At 40.3% G+C, this 19389-nt stretch overlaps 1 protein-coding gene across 2 annotated transcripts in view; it reads right to left on the minus strand.

Moving 5' to 3' along the window:
- SPAG9 (sperm associated antigen 9) overlaps positions 1 to 17248 on the minus strand; it is a 104579-nt gene extending 87331 nt beyond the window's left edge. For both annotated transcript variants that reach the window (XM_065416298.1, XM_065416299.1), the window contains exons 1-2: positions 16943 to 17248; positions 7032 to 7152 (exon numbers count right to left, since the gene is read on the minus strand). In XM_065416298.1, the coding sequence (XP_065272370.1) occupies positions 7032 to 7152; positions 16943 to 17248 (427 nt within the window). The remainder of the gene's footprint in view (positions 1 to 7031; positions 7153 to 16942) is intronic.
- Between the last annotated feature and the right edge of the window lie 2141 nt (positions 17249 to 19389).

The raw sequence follows: 19389 nt of genomic DNA on the forward strand, positions 1-19389 counted from the left end.
GGCACGTGAGCTGATTTTCAGTGGCACTCACACTGCCCGGGTCCTGGCCACCGATCCGGGAGGCTCTGCATTTTAATTTAATTTTAAATGAAACTTCTTAAACATTTTAAAAACCTTATTTACTTTACATACAACAATAGTTTGGTTATATATTATAGACTTATAGAAAGAGACCTTCTAAAAACGTTAAAATGTATTACTGGCACGCGAAACCTTAAATTTGAGTGAATAAATGAAGGACTTGGCACACCACTTCTGAAAGGTTGCCGACCCCTGGGCTAGAGGGAAGAGGTGCAGAGGTGGAAAGGAGCAGGGAGAATGGAACATAAGAAGATAGGGACACCAGGGTCTTTAAACACTAGAGTGGACTCGCCCATATAATACAAAAGAATCAAGAATTCCCAAGTCCCAACATTCCTCTGCTGTCAAGCAAATAACTGAAATCCACTGGCAAAAGCAACATCTCAGCCTCCTCTAGTGGCTGGTCTATATAGATAGTGACTGAGGACTTGTCTACACTATCCACAGGATCAGTGGGCAGCGATCGATCCAGCAGGGTCGATTTATCGCATCTAGTATAGACGTGATAAATTGACCGCTGAGCACTCTCCCGTCGACTCCGGTACTACACCGGAACGAGAAGCATAAGCGGAGTAGACGGGAGAGCGTCAGCTGTCGACTTACCACAGTGAAGACACCGCAGTAAGTAGATCTAAGTACATGGACTTCAGCTATGCTATTCACGTAGCTGAAGTTGTGTATCTTATATTGACCCCACGCGGTAGCATAGACAAGCCCTTAGTATTGCTACCAGTTACTCCACTGGATGAAGTTGTAGTCATCTGTGCTGTGGTCCCTCTTCCAATACATGAGGAAGTCAATATGGTTCTGCAAGATTTTTATTATGTTAAGAGCATTAAGATTGAAAATTCAAGCCTTCAGAAGTTATAATGTGCTACAATTCAGATTCCTTTTGAAACCTTAACAAGGCCCCCTAGTGCATGTGTTCATCAAAATGACGTGTACATCAGTACGATTTTCACAATGCCAACCTCACGTCATTTTTTTCCAATCCATCTGTAATATGCTATTTGTCAGGCATCAACTGAATTTTTTTGTCCCATTCCTCTTTTACACTCACTTTCAATTAATCGTCTGTTGAATGTTTGCAATCTTGTTTTCAAATTCTCCATGCCAAGTTGGCCACTGATGTAGCATATGAAAAACTCATTAAAGTTTGATGGGTGCTCTATTTAAATATTCAAAAAAAAAAAAAAAACCAGTGTTTCTAGCAAGATGTATACTTCCAAAATTTTAGAAAGGTTTGCTAGTCAAGTTTCTAATCCTTGAATTTTATGTTTCTGATGACTGTTATTCCAAAAGCAAAATGCAATTTTCTCCTAAAAAACAACACTTACCAGTACTAAATTCTGCTTCTGGAACAAGCCTTTTTCCAAGCAATTAACATGAATTAACTTCCAAATATGAACTAGCAAACTAATAACTGTTTTACATAGCAACTATTCTGATCAGAAATGGCACTGAAACAGAATGCCAAGCCTGCACTGCCTCCAATAGCCTTAATGTGCCTACTGCAATAGAGATGCCAAATCCGAACCAACATCAGAAGTCTTCACATTAAAGGTAGTAAAGTAACCACACATGAACTGATTATAGCAGATACTAAACAGTATAAAAATGTGGCATTCTATGGTGTTATGTACTGTCACCATGTAACAAATCCATCTTGATTTAAAAAGACATTCCATAGTAAATGTAAGCAAGTCCATTTTTAAAAAAATATTAACATTTGAGGGCTTTTTAGAAATCCAGGTAACTCAGACGGAAGTTAGATATTGTGTTTAATTTTTGTAGGTTATTTTAAAGTTAAAAATCTTAAACACACATTAATAGTATTGGTTTGACAGATCACTTCCAAATGTGTGCTGAATTTCTATCAAACACCTCATATTTCTTGCCTTAAAGGTGAAACATGGAGCACTCAATTTAGACAACAAAAACTCAATCAGTGCTATAAGAGAAGCAAAAGTAGAACTAAATTTAAACCACCATTCCTGAGTATGCCACAACTACTGGCTAAAGAAATCCAATATTGTATAAAGTTTAGTGAAATGGCCTACTTTTAAAAGGTGCTGTGGACCTGCGACACAACTAACAGGAACTGCACTTTTGAAAAAAGTCAGGCTGTAATTTAGCATTAAGAGGCCAGACATGAAGCTAGCTTTCTCCATTAAGGCAACAATTTCCTCATGTAACTGCACAAAAAGGAATACATGGAGTGATCTACCAAGTTAAATGCTAGACTACCACACTTTTTAGGCAGATGGTAACAAGGGAGGAGTTGGAGTCCTGAGGTGAGACTCTTCAGTTATACACAGCTGCAACTTCTGACAGAGGATATCAGAAAAAAAATGCTCTGGCAGGCTTATACATACACCCTGTGCTGCTACAGTTTCACTGCTTTAATAATTCAAGCCAGCTAGATCAAAGCTACCTCGAGTATGCCTACACACGTGACAGTCATACCTCTGCTTGCAGTGCAGACATACCTAAAAGGAGACCTATCCCCTCAAAGAAACTAGAAAAGGAAGATAGGTTTTGGATGAGCTGATAGAGGCTGACCAGAATGCGTCAGACATTCGGAGACAGGAGAATGCTAAAAGCCATGAATGCTCTTTCTCCCAACTAAGAGATGGCGAATAAGCCAAACTCACCTGAGCTATGGATAGAAAGATTAAGCTTAAGTAAGGAAATATGACTGTAGGTCTGTTATTTTAAATCCACTCCTCTGCTGCAAACCTTTTGGGCAAAATAAATCATGCTTTGTTTTCAAGAAGTTGTTTCTGTCTCCCTATAAGTATATGCTGTCACAGGCTCCCAAAAGGAAATCCTTGCAGGGACCAGCCCTCGCTGGATCTGCTGAATTAGTCAAGGTTGTTACCCAGGGGTTGTAATCTAGAGACCCAGATAGAGAGTGGCTGGATTTCAGGATCTCACTGCAGAGAAGTGGAGGCATGTGCGTACCATTTTAAAGAGATCCACTCAGGGGACTGAAAGAGGGTCTCAGTGGGGGCAGCCTATCCAGGGTCCATGACACTGAGTTTACTTTGTCAATTCCTATAGGAGTGTCTCTGTTTGAGCATATCATATACAGTATCAGAGGCACGTACTCCTGCAAAATGCACTCTACGAAGATCTGCCCATAATATTCTAATCCACTGAGGAGCAGGGTCTTTGTCTAATCAACCACCACATAACTCCAGTATTCAATTTAAGAAAAACAGTTAAGATGATCTGTATCGCCCTCCTTTTACATACTTCAGAGCACAACATTACCAAGCTCTTCAATCTCTACCTAGCTCCCTACTCTAGCTCTCTTGCCATAGATGCCACTAAAAAAAGCAAGCGTCTTACAGTGAGTAAATTTTTAGGTGAGAGAGGAGGAAAAGAGCTACACATTACTAATGAAGAGAAGACAGCTACACATTACTCATTAGTATTACAGAGAAATCATCCACCATGAAAAAAAGAAAGCTGGCTGAGGAGAAGGCACAAAAGGAGACAGGAAGGAGATGGTACAAAAAGTGTGTTTTGATAAGTAGCATCCTGCTTAAAAGGGTGGAAATTGAGAACCAGTGCCAGGTAACATAGGATCTGGACTGGCAAGGCTGTGTTGTAACCCAGCATTAGGAGCTATATATATCACTACCTTTTCTAAGTCTTTAATGTAACATTTTTCATCAACAGTCTAAGCAAATTTTAAAGCACTGCACATCTTGATTTTGAGCAGTTACCATTAAAAGAATATTCACATTAATACCTATGCTGTGAACACCACTAGATTAAAACATAACCTTGGGACATTTAACAGTAGACTAGACAAAACACTAATCAATTAAAATCAATCTAGAACCAAATACTGTAGATCCTTCATCTTCAACTTATAATTTGTGGAGAGAGGGTATTTAAAAAAACAACAACCAATCTTCTACATTTCAGTTAGCTAAAATAAATTAATTTCACTTCGATTTTCACGTAGTCCACAATATCTTTGTGTCGGAAATAATGCAGCAAAAGCATAAGCCAAAATATATTTAAATTAATTTTTTCAAGTTTTCAGGAAGACACTTCTATTAGTAGATTGAGCAAAACTTGCACAAGTTAATTTTGGGGCTAAGTTACCAGAAAGTAGCCCTCTAAAGTGAAAGAGTTCTATTTAAAAACTAGTTTTCTGTAAATACTAGATCCCCCACTTAGGACAGAAAAGTATTTGAGCAATTCCTCATTTCTCATTATAAAACAGGCTAATCAGGATTATAGGTGAAGATGCTCTCACTTCTAAAGTCTCAGCTGACATTTCACTTAAAAGTAAACTTATTCCCACATTACTGACTTTAGCACAACAGCTATTCTCCTACTCCAACAATATGCCACAACGAAATTACATCAGTGTTTTAAGGTAATTTTACATAGTAGAGTAAACTAGTGTAGAACAAAACATCTCTGCCTCCAGCAGAATTAACTAGACTAAGGAGGATGCTTCATTAGTGGACGTGTATTGAAAGAATGTATATCTGAAAGTTAGTCAAGTGACAAAGTCTGCATTCAGTACTTCAGCAACTACTCACAAACAGCATACAGTTTTAAAAAATATATTTCAATTTGTCTATCTTCATGCAATTGAGACATCTTTAAAATAACCCAAAATATTACATTTTAAGAAAACCAATAGGTTGAAATAGCTGTTTTCTGGAAAGACAATGGTCTCAGCAGCTCCAAATGTTCCAGCAGCCTCTTTTATGATACTCAATCTTGTAGAAGCCATGGACACACCACATTTACCCTTCTGGATGCTGCAGAAATATAGAAAATCTTCCCACAAAGCATTACTTTGATTTTCAGGCTGGAAAAATACCAGTAGTCCAAGGTTTATAATGGTGGTAATAAAAATATTTTCTGTTTATGCCTGGCCCAGCAAACTGGACAAAAAGAAAGAACATTAGGGCATCCACAGTTATTGCCAACCTACTGAGGACTGTTCTGGCTGATTTCCCAAACTCTGAAAGGTAGATGGACACACCTAAAATGCCAAAAACTTCCAAATAGCACCCTGTCAAACCCTTACAAGAGATTCCTGCTCAAGCCTGGACAAGAGGAGAAAAGTAAACTAGGGAGGATTAGGAGTAGTAATTGGAAATGGAAGTGAGGAACTACAGATGGCCATTTTATGATGAGAGTGAACAGGAAAGTGGTGTTAATAAGAGAGGTCCAATACTTCTCTAGGCTAAATGAAAGCCATCAAGACTGCCACATAAAGAAATAAAATGAGACATTACTCTAGAAAAAATATGGAGTCTTATTCATCTCCTGTTTGGGATTTCAGTGAGTTTCTGACTCTCATTTCTAGGTTTCAGTGATTTGTACTTAAGGTATTTTCTCCTCTAATATAATCATCTTGGGTCCTGTTATCATACATAACCTTTTGCCCTGGGCTCTGAAGGAGGTCAGTCTAGAATTTATTCTAATCTTCCAACAGGCCACAGCCCAGCACCAAACACCCTGAAAAGTCTTTGTAGCTAGAGCCTGGGACAGTGGAAATGATCTCTCAGCAGACAGCTGACATTCTCAAACAGTGAGGTTGAAGCAGGAGATTCCAATAAAGAGCAAAGATGGGGGGGAAATTTTCAGAATTTTTTTTGCCAAAAATTGAAGATTTAGGTCAGCCAACCCAACCGTTTCAGTCCAAAAAACGTGAGCAAGTTTCATTGATATTTTCTAAACAAAATGTTATGCCTTTTAATTTCAAATTTTACTTCAAGTTTATTAAAAAATTATAAAAAGTATAAAAACTGAAAAAATTAAAATGTTTCATTTTAGGTCAAATGAAACATTTAATTTGACCGAAATGAATTTTTGACTTTTGTAAAAAAATTCTGAAGTATTTCATTTCACATCAATACAAAACAAAAACCTTGATTTTTCAGTTTGGTCACCAAACGAAAAAAAATTTGGTTATTTACACACGCCTCGCACACTAAGAGCCCTTTTAAAAGCAGCAAAGTGGAAGGAGTCAGTAATCAACATCAATTTATAGATTGGACTGCGTAACACTTCTTGCACACTAAGGCTATGTCTACACTACCCCTTATGTCGGTATAATTTATGTCACTAGGGGTGTGAATAAGCCACGACCAAGTGACATAAGTCACATCAACCTAAGGCCTGGTCTACACTAACCCCCAAATTCGAACTAAGGTACGCAACTTCAGCTACGTGAATAACGTAGCTGAAGTCGACATACCTTAGTTCGAACTTACCGCGGTTCAGACGTGGTCCACACGCGGCAGGCAGGCTCCCCGTCGACTCCGCGGTACTCCTCTCGCCGAGCTGGAGTACCGCAGTCGACGGCGAGCGCTTCCGGGATCAATATATCGCGTCCAGACCAGACGCGATAAATCGAACCCGGAAGTTCGATTGCCAGCCGTCGAACTACCGCGGTAGTGTAGACCTGGCCTAAGCGTCGGTGTGGACAGTTATGTCAGGGGGAGAGCTTCTCCCACCAGCTTAGCTGCCATCGCTCGTTGGGGATGGATTAATTAAGTCGATGGGAGAGCTCTCTCTTGCTGGTTTAGGGCTACACTAGAGAGCTTACAGTGGCACAGCTGCACCAATGCAGCTACACCACTGTAAGCTCTTTAGTATAGCGATAGCTTAAGACTTATACCCTGACCTGAAAAGAGTTCTGTAAAATTAAGATAGTGTTGTGTCCTAGAGTATAGGATAATAGAGAAATCATCAGAATAAAATGTGTTGGCATCTAAACTTCTATCCTAGTTGGAACAACATAAAAGCTAGTTTAAGTGCATGTGTCAAGAGTGGTGGACCAGGCATCAGAAAAAGAGTGGTCATGTATCACTATTGTAGGTTAAATTAGAGTGAAAATTAACATCATCCTGAAGTCACAATGTAATCAAAGTGCAGTTACAGCATGATAAGCCATTTCTACTTACTTTGATCAGCATAATTTTTTGCTTTCAGCTCAAGCTGTCGTGTTTGTGATTCTAATGATTCCACTCGGGTCTGTAAGTCCTTTTTTTCTTGTTCTTGAGAATCTTCAAATTCAATGAATTTCTGACAGACAAAAAACAAATAAAATATTCACTAGTGTGGTTAGACACTGAGCAGCAAGGTTAGGATTTTTAAAGAAGCCAGTGTTAGTCCCCTAAAGCTCACAAATTCAAAGGAAGTGGGTAGCTAACTCCCTCAGGACCTTTTGAAAATCCTAACAACTTTTATTAAGAGGAATATACAGTAGTTTACTTTATTATAAAAGTAATATTCGTTAATTATTTTTCCTGAAACACTAAGCTGCAGAACTTCAAACATTTTAGGTACTAAACAGTAGTTCTCACTAGTGTGCCCACTTTTCAAAGTCTTAAAGCACCTAAATTAGGGTGACCAAATCTGCAAGTTTGGCTTCTCTACTTCCTCTTAACTATAGACATTTTTCTTTCTACTCCAACAAAGTGGCTTTTTTGCTTTTAAAGATATAAACCCTACCACCTGCCCGCCTCTGAATCTGTTCTGTCCATACACCAGAAGAGGTGTGAGGGGCTCCATGTGACTTCTAAGGCAAGGTTTTTCCTTCCCATCTCCTACTGTGATACAAGCAACAAAGCTCTGACACAACATGACAGTGCTCCGCCCTCTTTAACTATTAAGCGTTCTGTGTCACTTTGAGATCAATACTGAGTCAACACCCATTCTGGATTTACATGAAGTTTAGAAAATTGATCCTATTCTCTTAAGTAGAATAAATTCTTCATAAGCCAACCTGTTTTACAAAGAGTAAAATATGAAGTATTGGAAACAGTACCTATTTGTTATATAGGCTATAGAAGAGCTAACATGCAACAAGTTTTGAAGACTGCTAAAGAAAGGTGAGTAATTCAACTATCCACAGTTTAATCATCAGCTAGACTACTGGTCCTCATATAGCAACATCTATTTATGATGCTATAAAGCTACGGTCATGATCTAGAACAGTTTCACTTCCATAAACTATTTTCAGTAGACTGACTTTCACTCCTGAATGTAGAAAGCAGCCCGTGGGAGCTAAAAAGTTTGCATTTCACAGGAAACTGTTGTGTAGTCAAGAGTTTATAAACAGAAGTGAATCTATGAACCACACTTGAATAACAGGTTTCAGAGGGGTAGCCGTGTTAGTCTGTATCAGCAAAAACAACGAGTCCTTATGGCACCTTAGAGACTAACATTTATTTGGGCATAAGCTTTTGTGGGCTAAAACCCACTTCATCAGATGCCTGGAGTGAAAAATACAGTAAGCAGTATATATATTACAACACATGAAAAGATGGGAGTTGCCTTACCAAGTGTGGGGTCAGTGCTAACGAGCCAATTCAATTAAGGTGGAAGTGGCCTATTCTCAACAGTTGACAAAAAGGTGTGAGTATCAGCAGAGGGGAAATTACTTTTTGTAGTGACCCGTCCACTCCCAGTCTCTATTCAGGCTAATCTGATGATGTCCAGTTTGCAAATTAACTCCAGTTCTGCAGTTTCTCGTTGGAGTCTGTTTTTGAAGTTTTTTGTTGAAGAATTGCCACTTAAGTCTGTTATTGAGTGTCCATACAATTGAAGTGTTCTCCTACTGGTTTTTGAATGTTACATTTCTTGATATCTGATTTGTGTCCATTTATTCTTTTGCATAGAGACTGTCCGGTCTGGCCAATGTACATGGCAGAGGGGCATTGCTGGCACATGATGGCATATATCACATTGGTAGATGTGCAGGTGAACAAGCCCCAGATGGTGTGGCTGATGTGGTTAGGTCCTATGATTGTGTCCCTTGAATAGATATGCAGACAGAGTTGGCAACTGGGTTTGTTGCAGGGATTGGTTCCTGGGTTAGTGTTCTTGTTGTGTGGTGTGTAGTTGCTGGTGAGTATTTGCTTCAGGTTGGAGGGCTGTCTGTAAGCCAGGACTGGCCTGTCTCCCAAGGTCATCAAGGATCTACAACCGATCGTGAAGGATGATCCCTCACTCTCAAACACCTTGATTGCATTGGCCTCATTAGTACTACAAAAGTAATTTCCCCTCCCTTGGTATTCACCACTTCTTGTCAACTGTTGAGAATAGGCCACTTCCACCTTAATTGAACTGGCTCGTGAGCACTGACCCCCCACTTGGTAAGGCAACTCCCATCTTTTCATGTGCTATAATATATATATTCTGCTTACTGTATTTTTCACTCCGTGCATCTGATGAAGTGGGTTTTAGCCCACAAAAGCTTATGCCCAAATAAATGTGTTAGTCTCTAAGGTGCCACAAGGACTCCTTGGTGTTTTTACTTGAATAACATTTACAGTTTAAGTTTATAGTGAGCACACAGCATGCCATTTACCTTATGTAGCATTCCAGTGTTCATTTTTGGAGCATTTTGTCCAAATTAACTTCCCTTGATCACTTGGCCAATAAGGTGTAATCAAAAAACTTTAAAGCAGTACCAAGCAGACTAAGATAACTTAGTTCTCTACAACCACTCTGGCCCTTCCTACTTGCCTTCCAGCTCAAAGTATGAACACACACAGCTATTAAGCATCTCAAAATCCTTTGTACACAAGTGGGAGTGGGAAGGAGGAAAAACAGGAAGTGTGTTAAGGAACAAATGCCAGCAGCACTGCTGCCATCCAGTTAGAATTACATCCAGGAATCAATTTTTTAAATACTTGCCTCTCCATCTGATAGTTATTACTATTCCATAGCCTATGAAAAGTTCATGATCTGAGTCCAATTCCTATATGGGCATTATGCAAAATTAATTTGTACTAGTAGCTGAAATCCCATGCTGTCATACAGGTGTGGCGGCTGGGCTAAGTAATCCACTATCTGTGTTGTCTCCCTCATACAGTGATTAAAAATGGCAAAGTGTACACATGCTTATTCAACTCTCACATACAAATCTTATTAATTTTAATACTGAGTGAGGGGACAGACAGCAGTTTTAACATGCATAGCAAAGTTTTAAATTGGGAGTTAAAGACATGAAAGCTAAAAGCGTTTAATGAAAGTTAAAATTCTAGATCAGTTGTTTCAGGGAACGTTACTCTTCATTGTTCAAGCAAATGAGCGCACGAGTAATTTAAGTATAGTTGTACAGTAATGGTATTATTTGCAAGCTGTGGGAGCACTGTGATGAACCAAGTTGTAGTAGTTCCAATATCAGAAGTGTCCAACAATCAGTGCTTTATTGTAGCTACACTGTACATAACACTTTTAAAGTTCTAGCTAACTTGTTTTGATTCTTTCAGGGATGGCTGGAAAGTAATAATAAAATAGTCCAGTTACTAGCTTCATTTCATAGTAACAAATACAATGTATTGTTCCATATTCTAGTATTCAGCATATATAATAATGAAGATAACAGACCTAAAGCCAGAAAGCTAAAACAGTGTTACAGAAAGGGTGCGGCCTTATCTGCTGAAATTGTTTTTTTCCACCCATCTCATGACTGTGATGTGTGGAAGTGATATCAGGAGGAGGAAGTAAACCAGAAACAGAAGTATGCATAATAAACTACATTCAAAACTATGCAGAGAGCGAGCACAAGACCTGTAGGGCTTTGGCAGTGCATAGGTCTTGCGCTTACCCTCTGCGCAGGGTGAAATTCACTAAGTTAGTATATTTTGTAGGTAATGGGGCTTCAAAAGTAGACAACAAAGAAATGAAAGTGATACGTGAAGTTCTGACTGCTCAAAAGTACCTTTCCGGTTCAAATAAATTATACTTGAACTGATCCAACTGTCTAAAAAAGGGTGGACTTTAAAAACCATAGAAGTTACATCTGTAGGGAAAGCATACCACTTCAGCAAACAGACAAAAAAAACCCTGAGCATCATACCCTTCCCATAGTAGAAAGCTGTGTTCTCTCTAATCTAATGACAATAGGAAAAAGGAACCTCTATTGGTATGCAGGCTCCTTTCAGTGACAGACTCCTTGACCTCACTGCAAGTTCACTTAAATCATCAATCGTCACGCTGTCACACATGGCGCACTGGTGGCCCAGGGAACCCTTTCTTATGGACCTAAGAGCTGGCAGGTCACATGGCACTCCTTGTTTCCAATTGCAAAGAGCGGCCTATTCTTTACCAATATTACTCGTCGACATAAGCGATTGCTATAGTTGCAACAGGGATGATATACGATTATGAATGAGATTAATGAGAAGTTGGGAAGATGATCCACATGATGATCTATTTAGATGAGGCTGATATAGGACTCCTGTGTGAACAAGTAGCTTTTCAAAAATATGTCAAAGTTGAGCGTCACTCTTGAGACTATTCCCAAAAAATACTGCATTGAAATAGCTTGTTCACAATTGTTTACATCTAATTTTTTATGCTCCATCAAATTTTAGATTATTTATAAAGGGAAAGAAAGAGAATTCATAACACTTTATAAAAGCACTTCATTTCTACTAATGCAGACCAACCAGCAAGAAATTCTGATTAAGACAAATTATTTAAATGCATTGTTTTCTATTCATACTATAAACTTGAACAAGAGTGCTTTCACATAAGCTGTTACATGGCTATCACAGGACTCAATGGTGTTCATATGACAGCGCTTGGAGCAAAATGCTAAGAGAAGCAAGAAACAGCTGATGCTGAAAGACAGGTAAATGTGTTTTGTGGTTCTCTGCTTTAATGAAGGGAGTTCATATATAAATTTATTAGTTTATTCCAGTATTCCTATGAACTGCTGGAAGAGGGAGTGAACAGTTTAACCATTTTCCTTTGTTTTAGGAATATTCACTAGTGAAATATATGGTGTAAAAATACGACCGGAAACCAGAAACATACAACTTGCACTTTTTTATTCTCTCTCATAGATAGAGAGTCTAAAAGGGTTTTTTGGCCTTTTTAATTAATATTTAAGGCCAGGTCTAGCTTATTCATTCTTGTTAGTGCCGCTTCCCTTTTAAAATGACGAAGTTTAACACAGGCCTTGCACGGAGTAACTTCTACCGCATTAAAGTACGCAGAAGAAAATGTGCAAGAATAGGTTTAAATACAACTGCAACATTGTTAATTTGCTTCTATTTGACACTAGATTTCCAGAAGTTGTGTGTGTCATATGAGTGCAAAAGATTAGCAACAATCTTACTTCTGAATCAACAGCTGTTTTTAAATCAATCTTAATGTCATCATCACACATAAAACCAAATATAGATCAAGTTTTTCATCCTTACACACAATTTCTTCTAGAGCTGTTCAGGACTTGGTTTTCAAATTAAGGTTGTTGTGGTGGTTTTGTTTGCTTGTTTGTTTGTTTTTTAACTAGTTAAATGTAATTCTCTTGGTCATTCCACTGCTGTTTTAAAGATTTACACTGGGCAATCTAAAGAGATGCTAAGGACTCAAGTTCTATTCAAGGGGAATTATGTTCTATCCAAAACAAAAGAATATTCACCGACTAAACAAAAGAATATTCAAAATAGGTGAAGTTATTCAAAGGGACACCACCAACTTATTTCTATTTTTGCCCATATTGTTACAAGTAACACCTAACATGAGAGAAATGTCTGTTTTTTTCTATTCTCCCTGTTATGCTCATGTTTACTTTTTGCATTTGACAGCACTATGCAGAGTCAGAGTCGCTATTTCCCTGTGTAGTTAGTTTCCCCTGTTTATGCAGATCTTCCACACAGCAAAAGGGGAGGGGAAAAAAACAAAACATTTTCAAAAATAGGGAAGTTATTGTGAAGCCACAGAAATTGGCAAGGCAGCTCAGCTTACACTACTTTTAACTTTTAAAAGTGACTAGATTTCAAGATAACATTCCTTTAAAAGTGAACTGACACTGAGGACCAACTTCAACTATTCTATCAAATGACATTTTACAAAATGTCAATTTGTAGCAAGCATTCCCCGAAATTTAGATGAACATAACACAGCAATTCAACATCCCACGTAAAGCCACTCCTGGGTTTTAATGGTTAAATTACAGTAACACTTCATACTTCTTCAAAGCATTTTCTAGGTATTAATCTTCACAACACCCATGTAAAGCAGTGACATTTCCCATTTTGCACACTGCAAAATAAAGAAGGTATTTAAGTGACTTGCCCAACATCTCAGTACATCAACAGCAAAATCAGGGGTGCACCGTAAGTTCCTGGCATTCAGATTCATGCTCCATTCACTCGATTACTACTTACCGCAGATCAAAAATTACACACTGAAAGTATGTGAAATTCAAAATATTAAATCTGGATACGAGTTCTACTCTTATAAAAGTTAGAGTATTTAATTTTACTCACAGCTGAATAAGACAGTAATTTTAAATATTTAACACTGTTAACCTGAAATCCTAAGCAGAAAAACTTTAGCCATTGTCTTCCTCAGTATTTCCAAGTAACCTACAATACTTAAACCCATTTAGTGGGAAGCTGGAAATTAATTCCCTTTTCATGCCTAAATAAAAAAAGATGTATGTATTAAAAGATGTCAGGTTTCAAGAATAGGTTGATTTAATAAGTTATGGAGCAAGTCTATAAAACCCAAACCCCAGATAAATGTTTCTTTGATGAAAGAAATTGCTTGTGGCTGTTTATAAGCCCAGTAGTAATATTAAGCATCAAAGCTTCCGTAACAATTTTCTGCCAGCTACCCATACCTAAACATAGACTTGTGTGCTCCTATGGGAACTACAGTCAGAAGTATATTTATACATAAGACACAGCAGCATAAAAGTTCTTTTCTTCCTCTTCCTCATTTCTTTGTTGCTTGGTACTTTGGCTATACTGGAACCTTTATTAACCAATTTGCCTAATGCTTATTTTGTAAATATAAATTGTCACACAGCAGTCACATGCAAAACATTGGCAAAATATCCAGATATCCCATCTTCTCAATTTTCATGTTAAACTAGGAAACTGAACAAACATCACATACATAAAGTTATGCAGGCGGCTTCTTACTGGTTATGAAAACTGATCACATGCATCAGTCATTAAAGAAATGACTGGCACCCAAAGAATAGCTAAAAGAAGCAGATTTTAAACTTCTCATTTTTGGAAATCATTACCAAAAGAAACCCACAATCACAACTTGCATCATGTCACACAATGCTAATGAGGAAGAAATCCAACAAAAATGGGAGCTTGCTGATTAAAAAACAGTGAGGCAAAAAGGGTTCTGAGTTAAGAAACATGATGAATATTCATCATGAGACTACTCCAAAGAAAAAAATTCCTGTAATGATACTGAGACAATTATCCAGAATAGTCAAACGTGGCAAGCCAAGCAATATCAGGCTTTTAATAGGGAATATGGAAAAATATCTTAACCTTTAGGTCAATCAAGCAATGGAAGAGTTCACCCAAATAAGTCAAAGAACTATTAAAGCCAACCATTTGTTAAAAAATTACCCCTTAAAAGAAAGCAATAGTACAAATCTGTAACTCATGTACCTTCCCCCTCATTTTATTCCTGCTGTTACCCTTTTGTAGAAGCATCTTTGCATTAGTACCAAACATTAAAAAATGGTTGCTATGACTGCATTTGGAAAATGCATGTACATCTTTGACTGTATCATGCATTTTTAAAATTTATCATGCATGTGTTAATGGAGTAATTGAAAATGGCCTGGGAATATTACAGGTGTGTGTTCATGTTGAAAGGACAATCAGTGTGTTCACGTTTGAAAACAATACCTTTAAGTTAGTTGCAGTTTCAGCGACTATCAATAAGGACTTCTGCTGCAATTCAGTAACAATTTTAGTCTACGTTATATTGGTCACCTCAATTGACTTACAGAAATAGAACACTACTATACTGCCAGAGAGATACCTACAGGTGCACAACTTCTGAAAAGTCCATAAGAGCTGAAACAACACTATCCCATTTTGTTTCTGCGATTTGTTATAGTTTCTGCTCCATGTTGAGGAGACCCTTTTTTCACATTCCATCTAAGTATGAACCATCCTTGCAATATAGTCATGAAAATTTACCAGTCCAGGAAAATAAGTCAAATACCCCCTCTTCCTTGTCACCTTGGTAATAAAGTGAAATTCAATCACCTATCAATAAATTAATTCACCTGGAGTTAATGAGCAATTAATTTTGCAAATCTGGTATAGAAATTTATCGTATTCTTTTTACTGGTTTGGACAAAAACTAGATGCAAGTCTTTAGAGAAAAGTTGTGTGTATTCATACTGTATTTCTTTATAACTTTACAAAACAAAGGATGTTTGTTATAGTCTTCTTGCCTGTTCAAGTGTGACCTGTAGCAATTTGTACCTTAACCTTTTTTCACACTAATTTAGAACTATTTGCATTGCAGTGTAGGGTTAATTTTACTAGGCTTGTAAAACAACTTTTTCTAAGTTAAAAAAAGACAACACTAGTACAGAAAAAGGCTACTTTGAGTAACAATGCTTTTCAGTTTTCAAAACAGAAATAAAAGAACATACAGGTGAGTGCAGGACAAGAAGCCTATGTCCGGACATGGACTATTTTTAAGACAGCTGGCTAAATTAAGGATGATGGTTTCACTCCAATTTCTTACTACAATTTTGGAGAGATAGTGTGTTGGAGGAAATAATTAAAGCAACAGTGCGGGACAATATTGTTTGATACTTTTACACAAGGGATACTTTACAAATTTCTACACTCTGAAATAAGAAACTGGATGAACTACCTTGACACACCCAACGATGGGGCTTATTATGTGGTATCATCACTGAAGGACTGACTATGCTACTGAACAATCTCTAGCCACCAGTTGCTCAGCTGAAGCTTCCATTCACCAGCCCAGGGAGTTACAGCCTGAACAGCACTGCCCATTTCTACACACCACATAATGTATCATTTTTTTAGTCACGCCCACACAAGATATTTATAAGGAATGACAATAAAAATAACTATGGAGCTCCTTAACTTTAGAAAATTCACAGTGAGGAAGTTTGAGATACTGATTCATTTAATGTTTGGTTCCTTGGTTACTCTCACAAATAGTACTGTTCTTCTGTATAACCCATGTGAATACAAGAAAAACAATCTTCTAGAGCTGTTCTAGCCAGTTATTTTAAGAGTCCCAAAGAAAGAAGAGCCACATAAAAGAGTGGAAGCTGTGGAATAAGTTAAAACAGCTTGCTGTAATCAACTCTGTATTGTAATTTTCTAACCACAGGGTTAAAAAAGGAATATGATGAACAATACATTCCTCTGACCATGATGCTAAGTGTCAGTACAGTGTGAAGAAAAAGGGAAATGTCTGTTTCCCTCCCCCTACAAATAAGCCACTTGTTTAGCCATGATATGGTCATCTCTGCACCTCAGATGAGTTGGTACGAAGTTGGGTGTCTGTGTGTGTGTGTGTGACCTACCTTGTATAGGAACCGGGTGAAGACAGACTACTACAGAGTAGGGCCACACGCACGCTGGGAAGGGGGCTTAGCTCCACCGTCCCACCAGCAATAGGAAGAGGATGTTAAAAGCCTCCATCCCACTCCCCAGGAAAGGAAACTAGGCTTAGGAAACATACAGCCGACCCCGGACCTCGTCGGCCCGGCCCCTACTCTCACCCTACCGCGAGCCCTATATTGCTGTATCCTTGGCCTGCTCCAGCGTATGGTGACCAGATAGCAAGTGTGAAAAATCAGGACGGGGGTGGGGGGGTAATAGGAGCCTATATAAGAAAAAGACCCAAAAATCGGGACTGTCCCTATAAAATCGGGACATCTGGTCACCCTACTCCAGCGGCACCACCTCCCAGCTCCTGCCGAGCCAGTAGGGTGGCCCGGTCCCCTCAGCTGTGCCACGGGCCAGTCCCGGATCCCCGCCCAGCGCCTCCTCTCGCTCGTACCGGTGAGTAGTCCGACCCCGCGGCCCCTCACCTCCTCGGCCTGCTTGCGCAGCGCCTTCTCGCGCTCGTACTGGGTGAGCAGCTGCTCGTTGTCGTCCCGCAGCAGCTCCAGCTCCACGCTGGCCTCCTGGCTGTGCGCGCACACCGAGTCCAGGTTCTCCAGCACCGCCACCACCAGCGGCATCAGCTCGGCCACCACCTCCTCGTCGTAGCGCCCGATCAGCCGCTCGAACTCGCGGTAGATGGAGCCCGCCAGCCCCGACACCCGCTCCGACATCATGGCGGGGCCGGGGCCGCCCGGGTCTTCCTGGTACACCACGCCGTCCGCCAGCTCCATGGCCTCGGTGCGGCCGGCCCGCCTGGCTCCTTCCCTGACAGGGCCCGGCCGGGCGGCGGCTCTCAGCGCCTCCTCCCCACTCTGCGGCGGGGCCTTGCCTAGAGCGCGGGCGCACGGCACTGACCTCACCCACAGCGCCGGGGGGGGGGCGCGGGGCAGCGGCGTCACCTGGACAGGGCGGGGCCGCATGCGGTGTGGGGGGGGGGTGGAGAGGGAGGGGAATGGCGCGCGTGCGTCGCCGGACTCACCACTGCACAGGGGCGGGAGCGCGGGCCACGCTAGAGCGTATGGGGCGGGGCTTGCGTGAGGGGGCGGGGCCTCGCAGGAGGCGTGTGGCTGGGTCTGAGGTCCCTGGGGAAAGGGGTAGGGCTTGTGGGGGAAAGGTCCTTGCGGGGACGGGAGTGGCCCAGTGGTGCTACGGAGACAAAGTGGGGGAGGGGCTTAATGAGGGAGGGAAAGGAGTGGGCGGGGCCCGTTGGCTGAGGAAGAAAATGTGTGGGGGGGGGGGCATGTGGGGAGGAGACTGTCAGGGGAGGAATGAAGTGACCTGCAGGAGGAGGCTGCACTAAGGGAAGAGGTGCCTGTATCAGAGGCTTTAGGCTTTTGGAGGCTAAGGGACGGGGGGGAGGAGGATGCCTGACTTCACGGAAAGGAGAGAGTGGGGCGAGGAGAAGGGGTAGGTGGATCCACACCTAAGTCTTGTGATGTTTTGTAGGGATCCAGTCCAAGAGCCTTGAGTCATCCTCTGTGTCATATGGGTGGGGCAAGGCGTGGGGAGATAATACATGTGGCAATATTGTACTGTAGCCAGCTCCTGCTTCCTGAACATCTCAGTCAACAAGAAAATACATTCCAGAAAAATGACATCAACAAGCCGTGGAAACTTGAGGCATTTATACTGCTGTATGCTGCATAAATGGTCTGAAGTAAACAGGCTGAACTTCAGTAAGGACAAATGCAAAGTACTCCACTTAGGAAGGCACAATCAGTTGCACACATATAAAATGGGAACTGACTGCCTAGGAAGGAGTACAGCAGAAAGGGATCTGGAGTCATAGTGGATCACAAGCTAAATATGAGTCAACAGTGTAACACTGTTGCAAAAAAAGCAAGCATCGTTCTGGGATGTATTAGCAGGAGTGTTGTAAGCAAGACACAAAAAGTAATTTTTCCGCTTTACTCCGCACTGATTAGGCCTCAACTGGAGTACTGTGGACAAATTAGAGAAAGTCCAGAAAAGAGTAACAAAAATGATTAAAGCTCTAGGAAACATGACCTATCAGGGAAGTTTGAAAAAAAAATTAGTTTGTTTAGTCTGGAGAAGACTGAGGGGGGATGACATGATAATAGTTTCAAGTACATAAAAGGTTATTACAAGGAGGAGGAAGAGAAATTGTTACCTTTAACCTCTGAGGCTAGGACAAGAAGCAATGGGCTTAAATTGCAGCAAGGGCAGTTTAGGTTGGGCAGTAGGAAAAACTTCTTAACTCTCAGGGTAGTTAAGCACTGGAATAAATTGCCTAGGGAGGTTGTGGAATCTTAGTCATTGGAGATTTTTAAGAGCAGGTTAGACAAACACCTGTGATGGATGGTCTAGATAATACTTAGTACCCTGCACTCAAATCAGGACTGCACTAGAAGACCTCTCAAGGTCCTTTCCAGTCCTATGATTCCATAAAGCACTTGAAACAGCTGTAGGAAACAGACTGGTTGGTGGAGCCCAGGTGAATGCATTTTCTGTAATATGTTTTATTAGCATTTTCATAAATTATTAGATGATGAAAAAAGTCTCACAATCCCACTCACTGTACATTCTCTAACTCAGTAAGTCCTTCAAGAGTTTCGACGGACGAGGTCATCTGTGTGTTCCTTTGTAGTATGTGTGGTGTTAGGTGTTTATACTTTGAGGGCCCTCTACTGGCTATGCAGCAGTAGACAGTAGCACTGTTTCAATCTAAATCATAGAATTTTAGGATTACAAGGGACCACAAGGGTGATCTAGTTCAGTGTTTCTCAATGACTGGTCTGTGGACTGGTGCCTGTCCCTGAGATCTCCCTGATATAATTTAGGAAGGCAGCAAGCCTGTCCCTGGTATCAAAAAGGTTGAGAAACACGGATATATAGTCTAACCCCAGGCCAC

The sequence above is a fragment of the Emys orbicularis genome, chromosome 13 (assembly GCF_028017835.1).
Source record: "Emys orbicularis isolate rEmyOrb1 chromosome 13, rEmyOrb1.hap1, whole genome shotgun sequence".
In the NCBI taxonomy this organism is placed as follows: domain Eukaryota; kingdom Metazoa; phylum Chordata; order Testudines; family Emydidae; genus Emys; species Emys orbicularis.